The sequence below is a fragment of the Callorhinchus milii genome, unplaced genomic scaffold, assembly GCF_018977255.1.
Source record: "Callorhinchus milii isolate IMCB2004 unplaced genomic scaffold, IMCB_Cmil_1.0 Scaffold8, whole genome shotgun sequence".
Taxonomy (NCBI): Eukaryota; Metazoa; Chordata; class Chondrichthyes; order Chimaeriformes; family Callorhinchidae; genus Callorhinchus; species Callorhinchus milii.
Genome location: NW_024704749.1, coordinates 3,386,092 through 3,396,656, shown reverse-complemented (window position 1 = coordinate 3,396,656; position 10,565 = coordinate 3,386,092). Strand labels below are relative to the sequence as shown.

Below are 10,565 nucleotides of genomic sequence, written 5' to 3'. Positions count from 1 at the left end.
GTATTAGGTGCAGGCTCTCAAGAGTCTAATACACAGGCTCTTTAGGTGTAGGTTGTCAAGTTCCTAAGTAACACCAGCCATAAAGCACGCTTCTTTGGTCAACATTTGGTTTGAACGCTTTGTAAAAAGACTGGATCAAAAGGTAAATTTTTCTCATTATTGCTTAAGAGTTAAAGAACGGCATCACATGAAAAAAGAGTTTTAGAGTAATGTCTGGGTCATTCTGTAATAGCCCCATCTTCAATATGATGGTTGATATATTCAGTCATGTGATAGGTATGCGAGAGACATAAAGATTCATTCGTTCCCAGCTGTATGACATGGTGGGTAAGCATGCAGTCTCAGCATTCAGTACTGGGTGCGTGGACTATTAATACCAGGGTGCAAACGGGCATCTCCCACTTACACTGTGAGTTGGCATATTTGTACATCTAGCAGTTTCACCTTCTAGAGATATATATATATATATATTCTGGGTCCTCCTGGACAATAACACTACAGGCTGCAAAACAAAATCACGTCTCTGGCATCTCAGAAGAGGAATTGAATGCCTTAATGACTCCAGTGGGCAGCAAAGCATTGGTGAGGAGTTGTCCACTTTGAAATGCGTTCCAGATGTGAACGTTTTCCCACACTTCCCTTTCCCAATCCTCAACGGGGCTGAGCGCTGACGATCTCTTGTCTCAGAAAGGACTGCCTGGTTGAGCTGTTGTCTCCATCAAACCACAGCTCCATGCGTGACTGACTGAGGAGGAACGAACAGCCTCTGCTATGTGCCTTTGCCAAACAGCCAGGCCATATCTCCAGTCCTAAAACCAAGAGAACAAGCAGATTATTGTATGGTTCCTCTTTTCTCAATTACCAATGTCGCAGGGCAAAATGATTAACCCAAATACAGTAAACCTCACATAAGTTGTATCAGTTGGAACCATACATTTCATACGACTTATGAGTTACGCCAAACTTGCATCAAATATAAACTCTTGAACAGGACTTGGGCAATTATAAAAATCAGGCTATGTGAGTTTTACTGTATTCCTAAGTAATCACTGAGTATTCCAAATCACACTGGTGTTTAGCAAGGAATTTTGATTCTCCTGAGAAACTTATAGAAGATTGTTCACAAATAAATAGATATTCTAAGGATTTTTGTAGGTGGGGGGGGGGGAGTGTCCTTTGTTGAATTTTGGGCTTATTGGATGAGGGATATCAGTCCTGGGAAATGGAACACTTTCCTAATTGGAGCTTTCCCAGTGTCAGGATCAAACTTCCTTACACACTTTACCCCAACAATGTGAATGCCTCACATCTGACTACTCCAGTGACATTTTCCATCCCTTATAGAGGCTCTCCTGTACTTTTACTGAATGACATTGCTCATCAGTTATTTTTTGATGCAAAGCAATTTACAATTGTCAGAGTTCAGATCTCCAAACATCCTCATGGTCAGCGATTGTCCAGATGACTCGCAACTTATCAGGTATTTTCTTTGATCTCTCCCCAAAGTATTATATATTTTTCAATCAGCTGGGTGTCTGACACATGTGGAAATCCATCAACGTGCTTAAGAGTGTCCAAACCAAGCTAAGAATGGCATGCTTCCCACTTACACATGGAAATCCCAGAGGTAGATTGTTGGAATGGAATCTCCCTGGAGGGATGCATCCTGCTTAAATAATTCCAGAAAGTATAAGGCGCAGGATGGCGAGAGCCAAGGTTTGGGGACCCCAGAGTTGGAGTTGGAGGTAACTGCTGGAGTCTAACTAGCTAAAGCTGCATAGCTTGCCATTGATATTGCTGTCCAGCAAGCTTTCTGGCTGCTTGTCCTGCTAGGACCAAGTGGATATGGAAGAGGGGGACAGGATATCCTCAGTAGCTCCTGTGATCGGATTTACAGCCTAGAGGGCAGTTCAAGTCCCAGTTTTAATAAGCAATTTAAAAAGCAGTTCACCGATGTAAGGCACGTACTACTGCAAACAGAATAACAAGCTTGTGGTACATACCGGCCAAGATGCACAAACATCCTTGAGAGCAAAAGGGGGAAAAAGAGAGACTCTTTGAGGTTATACCTGAGCATCGAGGGACCAAAATATCACAATTGTTTGCGATTGTTGTTACCTTGCTTGGCGTGCAAAGGGCACTGTAATGTCAGTGCACAGCGTCAGTGACAGTGCCTACTGTGGCCACCTCAGCCTCACATATTCCCACCGATAAAGACTCATAAATAAAGACTCACTCCAATAAAGACTCCGATCGGCCAAGGTATTTGCGCAAATGAGCGGAACCCACTCAAGTCCAGAAATAGAAACATAGGCACAGGAGGAGGCCATTCAGGCCCTCAAGCCTGATCTGCCATTCTATCAGATCACGGCTGATCTGTACCTCAACTCCAATTACCCGCCTTTGCCCCATATCCCTTGATATCCTGACATAACAAATATCTCGCCACCTCAGTCTCGAGGTGGATAGATTTTTGATACTTACTCCACGTCTCTCTTCTTGATTGTCCTTCCGGAAGCCATGACCTCCGCTACTTTGGAGACAATGGGGTCATAGTTCATACTGGAGACAGCAATGACTTCATCGCTCCTGGGGGACAGAAAGACAGTTTAATATTTTGTAAAGTTGTGTGAACGACAAGTACTGTGGGTGTAATGGAGCACCTGTGACAGACAAAAGTCACTGCGAATGAAACAACCAGCAGTCATTTTTGCGAAAATAGGTCCCCTCTTACAAGTTTTTTTTAAATAAAACGAAGAAGCCAAAGTGATAAAGCATCTTCTGTTGTTGGACCCTCACTTTGAAATGTATCCGTAAGAGATCGAATTTCCAAAAAACCTGGTGTTCCTGTGGAGGCAACTGTCAACTAGATTCTGAAATTGGAACCTAACCACTCCAGATGTTTTTCAAGAGTACAATACTCAAGGAGTCAAAGCGGAACATAGGGAAAAAAGGGCCATTCAGCCCCTCGAGCCTATTCCAGCATTCTATTAGGTCGTGGCTGATCTGTACCTCAACTCCAATTACCCAACTTTACCCTTTGATACCCTGACCTAACAAAAGTCAATCCACCTTGGCCTTAAAAATTTGAAGACAGCATCCACAGCCTTTTGGGGGAGAGATTGTCAAATTTCCACAACCCTTTGTGTGAAAAAGTTCACTTGTAATTTCACTCCTATATGGTCTGGCTCTAATTTTAAAATGATGCCCCCCCCACCCTGTTCTGGATTCCCCCACCAGAAGAAATAGTTTCTCCTGTAGCTGCTCAAGCAAATCCCTTTATCATTTTAAAGACCTGGACCAGAGGTTCTGTGCCTAAATGGTTTCAGCATACATCTTCAGCAAGCAGAGGATTGCTGATAGAACTGGGCTACTGACATCTAGTGGCAAATACCAGGATTGCAGCAACTTTTATTTTATTAGTATGATGTGGACTCCTTTGAATTTCTGGGAGTGTAACTGGACTCCCAGACCTTGTAAAGCAAGGTTCAGACAGTGCTGAGCACGGGTCACAGATGTCTTAGCACAGGACAGGAAAGAGTCGATAACCAGTGGAGTCACCATCACCAAAGATCAACCCAAAAGATTCAGTTTTGTCAGAGTTTGGCCTTTCCTGAATTTTGATTCCCAATGCGCTGTAGAGGTCGGGAGACAAGTTCTCAGGGATCACTGTGGAAATGGTTTCTCTAGAAGCTGGAATCAAGTTAAAGCACGTGGTCTCAGAGGCAATCATTGATCACAATAGTGGCCTCCACTTTTTACACCTGGGACGTTTCTATCACATTTTAGTGTAGAAATGTTCCGCAGTGTAATCTCTTTATATATAAAGCAATCGGGGCTCTGTAAAGTGAGACTCCCTCCCACTCCACAATGGTTTGCAGTGTTGCCACAAGACTTTGACTAAACTGGGACGGCGACCAGGAAGGGGGTGGGGGCCAGAGAAGAAGTTAAACTGAGCTCCACAAGAATTGGTAGAATTGGCTGTGAATACCATGATTGAGAGAGAGAGAGAGAGAAGATATTGTAAGGATGGTTAGGGGACACCCAGCAAAGAGATGGCTCTGGTATTACCTCCAGGGCTGAATGCAGTTGGCCATTCCAGGAGCTTTCCTAGATTGCAAAATAGTTTCAGTTTTAATACAGAAGCTTATTTTATATCGAAAGAAACTTTAAAAAGCAGAATGTCATTTATACTGTATTAAAGATGTCCTTCTTGCTGGCGTCTATGGATGATTAAAGAGTTAGCATTAAAAACAATCCTAGTTCACGTGCAGTACAAGTTAATACGACAGCAACAACTTTTATCTAACAGCATAGCTTCCCGGAGCAAAGCTCTTCTTGCACCACTCTGTCAAGTAACTCACAGGTCAGGAATACCATGAGTTAGATAGATACCTTCTGCAATACTTGAGTGCCAAAAATCACCAATGGATAGTTTTCTAAGAATTTCTTTTTTTTGGTGCATTCCCTTTGAGGGATTCACACGGAAGTTTCTTGTGCGCTAATCTGTACTGAAACCATCAGGTATATTCATCTGGGACTGTTGCTTCATTTACTTATTCTATCCACTACCTGATTACACCCCTGCGATATGTAACTCACTGGGGGAGTGGGTTCAGCAAAAGCCCTTGCACTTTGAAGCAGCCTTGTCCACTGCTATGTTGCCCGAATATGCAACACCTTTTGTATCAAGCCCATTGCATCAGAGCATCCCATCATTGTGAGGTCGCTCTGCATCTGCATTTATCACTAGACAAGGGTTCTTCTCTAAGGGAAACACAAACCCCACTGGAAAATGAACGATCGATACAAAAAGCACCTACTTGGTGTAAAACGCCACAAACTTCCGCTCATCTAAGTCCCCCTGGATGATGACATCATCAAACCCTTCCCCATGACCTGAAAGAAACAGCGAAATAAACTACTGAGATCTTCAACATAGTAACATTCTATGGGATACTAATGGTCTGTAACCTGTACTGATAAGATGGGAGTGCAACCAAAGTACAGTTCCCAAATTACTGTAATTCTATATAAATATTGCCATTGGATCTTTAACGTCCACCTAAACAGGCAAAGTGGGACCTTAGTTTACGTCTCATCCGAAGAAAGGTACCTCTGACAATACATTGCTCCTCGGGCACTGCATTGAAGTGTCAACCTAGGTTAGGAGCTTGAACACACAACCTTCTGACTCAGAGATGAGAGTGAAATCAAGGGAGCCAGGCTGACACCTAAAATGATTAAAAAATGTTATGCTGATTATTGAGAAGAAAAATCACACAGAATTATTTAATCAAGGCATGGATTCCAAAAGAATACTAAACCCAGAGTGACTGGAATGTATGCCTGAGTTAGTACAAGTACGGATGTTTATGTATGAGGGTTTGTATATATATATATATATAAACGTAAAGATTATTTAAGGATTATTATTATAACCATTTGCAGTGTTTGTCCTGGCCTCACTATTACCTGCGTATCGAACACTTTTCCCGAACATGGCTGTCCAGAAGTAGGGTACTGTCTTAATCTCGATTCCCCCTCCCAGCATGTTGAGGGCAGCGATCCGTCCTGGGGAAATGTAGGAAATGGATTTTATCAGTTGGGAAATGCATGTGATATGACACAGAAACAGGAATTGCAGCCAAACTATTCCGTGATAGTGTTTTTGCTCCACTCAAGACCCTAACCCTCCTTCCTCTTCCCCTCGCCCATACCCCTCTATGCCCTTCTATCTTATGAATGCGTAATAGTTTCTCTTAAAATTCATTACCTCTTCAGCCCATTCGATCGCGTCCTTCCAGAATAATCCACCCTTCATCTTCACAGCAACAAGTTGTTTCTTAAAACAAGTCGAATGTGCTGGCCTCACTCAACCACCCAACCCAGTAACCTGTCCTTGTCAATAATTACCCTCTGGGTAAAGAAATACTTCCTAATACCTGTCCTCAAATTGTTGTGACTGCCTTATTGTGTGGCTTTATGGAAACTTTATCTATACAGAAATGGGATGGGAGCAACTGACTGTCTTCAGTTACAGACTCACACCTTCATTACCTGAGATTTTATGGTAACTGTGAATCTCACAGTCGGTGAACTTGACTTGCTGCTACGCTCAGTACAAAGGACACTTTGCCCTTCCTTTCTGACTCACCGTGCATGTGTGCCATCTGCCAGTGACCCACATTCACCTTCTTGTTGTTGCGGAACGCCAGCGGGAAAGTGACCACATCGCCAGCCGCAAATACGCCAGGTACATTCGTCTGCATGAGCTGGAGAGGCAGGAGAAAAAGAGTGAGTTTGTTATCTTCTGTCACAGTGTCAGGCAATAAATGGGGAAGGAAAATGCTTCTGACCGCATGATTAACTAATGGTCACAATTGACGTAAATCTCTTCAGTTATTTCCTAGCATCAGGGATTGGTGGCGTGTGAAGCGCAAGCAACTTGATACCAGGATTTGTTTTCTTTATGCAGAAGGTAATCAACGAAATGGAACAGGTTGCAATAAAACGTTAGCAACTTGTAACATTGGGACAATGTGGTTCAAAAAGGAGGCAAATCAAGAGCAGAGAACATATGAAGTGGCAGTGCGTTGGTGAAACATTAGACGTACCTGTGCACTATACCCTAGGTTGCCATGGATACTGTGGATGGGCCCTCTCATGACCTACATATTTGTCATTTTTGACTTCATTGTACATGAGGTCGTTGTAATGAGCCCAGTGTCTGTCCCATAGTAACTACACACGGGTTAGCTTGGATGAGGGCACCTTGATTGATCTTCAGCTTCCTGCAGCCATTACAGTACCTTGTTAACAGGAAGGAAGCCTTTGGAGTCCATGTTGATGCCGCTCTGTTTCAGGAACAATGTGGCTGGAACGACACCTGTAGGAAGAGAAAGATAAAGGAAACACAGCACATTGTAGAGATCGAACGAACAAAGGAAGAGATAGAGAAGATGATGGACGAGACAGGAAGGAAGTCAGTTGGCTCATTGTATCCCGTCACTCCACTGAATTACAGTCAATGCAACATGAGAACCTACTCCCTCCCTATCTCACTACCATCCAATGTCTCTATCCCATTTACCACCAACCAATGTCCCTCCCCATCTACCATTCCCTTCCATTCAACTCCGCTCCCTATCTCCCAGTCACCATCGTACAAGGTAACTCCTTATCTCCAAGTCACTGCCATGCAATATCCCTCCCCACCTCCCATTACCCGCCATTTAATTCCCCTCCCCATCTCCCAGTCACCTCCATGCAATGTCTCTCGTCTCCCATTCACCACCATACAGTCTCCCTGCCCATCTCCCAGTTCCTGCCAATCAACTCCCCTCCCCAATTCTGAGACACCAACATGCAATGTCCCTCCCCATCTACCAGTGACCCCCATTCAATACTCCTCCTCCTCCCCCAGTCAACATCAGACGCTGCCCCTCCCCATCTGCAAGGCACCTCCATACAATGCCTCTCCCAATCTACCAGTCACTACCATTCAACTTCCCTCCCCATGTCACCAGTACACACTGCCTCTCCCCATTTATCAGTCATCACAGTACGAAGCACCCAGCCCATCTACCATTCATCAACAGACACTGTCGTTCCCCATAACACCATCATGCAATGCTCCTCCCCAACGCCAAAGCACTGATATTCAAGGCCCCTCCCCATTTCCTAATCACCATCAGACACTGCCCCTCCCCATCTACCAATCACCTCAATACAATGTGTCCCCCCCATCTCCTTGTCACCAACATATAATGACTCCCTCATCTCCCAGTCACCAGCAGACACTGCCCCTCCCCGACTCAATACCACACAATGCCTCTCATCATCTACCGGTCCCCAACAGACAATGTCCCTCCCCATCTCCAAGTGAGCACCATTCCATGTCCGTCCTCCAGTCATCATCAAACACTGCCTGTCTCCTTCACACCCCAATACAATACCCTCCCCCTTTTCACCAGCATGTTGGTCACCAGCACACAATATCCTCCCACATCCCCCGGCAACATGCAACGGCGTGTCCGATCTACTAGGCAGTGGACACTGGCCCACCCCCTCTCCCAATCTCCACAATACAATACCCATTGCCATCACCCAATCATCACCAGCTACTGCCCTTCCCTATAACACCACTATACAATGCCTCTCCCCATCTTCTAGTCACCAATGTACAAGCCCCCGTCTCATCTCCTAGTCATCACTAAACAATGTCCTTCCCCATCTGTCAGGCACCCCCACCCAATTCGCAAGCCCATCTCCCAATCATCTGCACACACTGTCCCTCCCTATCTCACCACCATACAATGCCCCTTCCAATCTCCCAGGCACCACAATAAAATGCCCGTCCCCATCTCCCAATTACTACCATCCAATGCGCCTCCCACCTCTCAGTCACCACAATACAAGGCCCCTCCTCATTTCCCAGTTCTTACCAAATACCACCCCTCCCTCCCCATTCACTTGGGGAACATTGTATGGTATTGGGCATGGGGGTAAAGGAAAGAAAGTTAAAGAAGGGATTTGGTATTGGGTGTTGATGGGTTTTCCACTTACCGGCTCCAACCACGCAGACGTCTGCTCGAAGCACCTTCCCGCTTTTCAGCACAACTTCTTTCACCTTCGTTGGGAAAAAAACCATGACCACATTATGTGTTAAGCAGAAGGCTTTTGAAGCACTAAATATTCACTCTTTGGGTCTTTTTTGTTTGATGGACAGACTCCAAATTTAAAAGTTCTTTCACTTAATTCCACTTCTTGTTCTCCCTCCTGCCACACATACCACACCCACCTCCACAAACAGCCTCAACACCCTTTATTTCAAGAGGGTTCCTGCTCTTTATCCAGAGACTCCTACTAGAAGGTACCCTGTGGTGGACATCCAATAGTCTAACATAGTAGGCAAAACAACACCTCATATCCAAACTATAATACCTGAAGAACCCACTTCATATTCCAGCCAGCAGAAAGTTCAGGAAAGTCATCTGGAGTAACTCCTCCAAACTTTCCTCTGGACAGACATTGGCCAGTCAAGTAATAATCATAACAGGAGCATAAGCACAAGCAGAGGTACCTTTCCATCCTGTCCCCGCAGCTCCGACACCTCATTCTGCATGTAGAATTTCACCCGGTTTGTCTCAAACATCTGACAGAAGGAAGGACAAGGAAACGGAAGAACAAGCGAGGGGGATCAGTCGGCAGCAACAGCAGTGATCATCAGTGCCAATCAACAGAGAGATCCATCAGACCCAGTTTACAAGCAATGGCATTTTGGGGAATTGACTCGAATAAAGAAACAGGAACAATTCACATGGTGTGAACTCATATTCTGTAAACAGTCAGGTATTTTTCTCTGAGGGCAGGGAGTCATCCCACTCAGCTCCTGTTAACCCTGCAAGCCAAAGCCCTAATGGGTAAGGTGGTCCTAGCTAGACAAAGCTTGCCAGTCAGAGATATCAATAGCAAGGCTATGAGGTTTTAGCTGATTAGACTCAGCAGTTACCCCAACTCCGGGGTTTTCAAGCCTTGCCAACCTGTGCCTAATACTTTCTGGAATTAGGTAAGCAGGATGCATCCCTCCCGGGAGAGAGAGAGTTCGCATCCCATTCCAACAATCTATCTCTGGGATTCCCATATGTAGGTGGATGGATGGACTTCTCAATTTGGTTTGGATACTCTTAAACACAGTGATGGATTTCCGCACATGTCAGACACTCGGCTGACCAAAAAAAAAGTATTTTTTCTCTGACTTACTTTCATGATAGATCGGCCGACTTTCTCCCCAAGTACCTTCCTGAAAGGAATATTTTCAATCCCGATCACGGACACTGAATGGGCTTTATCAGTGAGGTAGGCAGCTACTTCCATCCCTGAAAAGAAACAAATTGTCCCTATACAGTTATTTGCACCAACCCTTAATCTTGAAAATGCTAATTGCTGTGCATTCCTAATTACAATCAATTTTCTCTTACAGGCAACAACAAAATTACCTTTCACGTCAGGAGGATGTCCCAAGGCGCTGGACAGTCAGTGTTTCAGACCTGAGATGGGTGTCGGGATTGCAGAGGATGGAGGGCAGGGGGGGGAAACAGGGTTATCGAAAGCATGGTTGAAGAGTAAGGTCTTGAAATGGGTCTTGAAGGAGGCAAGGGAGGGGGTGAGGTGGAGGGATTGCGCGATGGAATTCCAGAGGGTGGGGGCAGAGTGGCAGAAGGTCCCCCCACCAATGGTGGTGCGGGCAAGGTGGGGAAACGTGAAGCAGGCCGGAGCCCGCTGAGCGGAGGGGGCAGACAGGATGATAGGACTTAGGAGGTCGCAGAGATAGTGAGGGAGCGAAGCCGTGAAGGGCTTTGAAGGTTAGGACCAGGGTTTTGAACTGTATCCTCTGTGTGATAGGAAGCCAGAGGAGTCGGACAAATATGGTGGTGATAGGGTCACAGAGCCTGCTGTGGGAGAGGACACAAGCTGCAGAGTTCTGGATGATCTGCAGCCTATGGAGGGAGGAGTTGGAGAGGCCGACAAACAAGGACGTCCAAATTCCAATTTTCAGTGTG

At 45.3% G+C, this 10,565-nt stretch overlaps 1 protein-coding gene across 3 annotated transcripts in view; it reads right to left on the bottom strand.

Moving 5' to 3' along the window:
* Positions 1-213: 213 nt before the first annotated feature.
* Positions 214-10,565, bottom strand: part of LOC103188468 (apoptosis inducing factor mitochondria associated 3) — a 28,497-nt gene continuing 18,145 nt past the window's right edge. Inside the window, exons 11-20 of one of the 3 annotated variants that reach the window (XM_007908492.2) lie at positions 9,766-9,881; positions 9,086-9,157; positions 8,569-8,632; positions 6,813-6,889; positions 6,158-6,275; positions 5,476-5,574; positions 4,824-4,899; positions 4,072-4,110; positions 2,485-2,589; positions 214-809 (exon numbers count right to left, since the gene is read on the bottom strand). In XM_007908492.2, coding sequence (XP_007906683.1) covers positions 770-809; positions 2,485-2,589; positions 4,072-4,110; positions 4,824-4,899; positions 5,476-5,574; positions 6,158-6,275; positions 6,813-6,889; positions 8,569-8,632; positions 9,086-9,157; positions 9,766-9,881 — 806 coding nt within the window. In that variant the 3' untranslated portion in view covers positions 214-769. Of the gene's footprint in view, positions 810-2,003; positions 2,025-2,484; positions 2,590-4,071; positions 4,111-4,823; positions 4,900-5,475; positions 5,575-6,157; positions 6,276-6,812; positions 6,890-8,568; positions 8,633-9,085; positions 9,158-9,765; positions 9,882-10,565 lie in introns of all 3 variants that reach the window. The other 2 variants (XM_007908493.2, XM_007908494.2) reach the window with 2 other exon arrangements.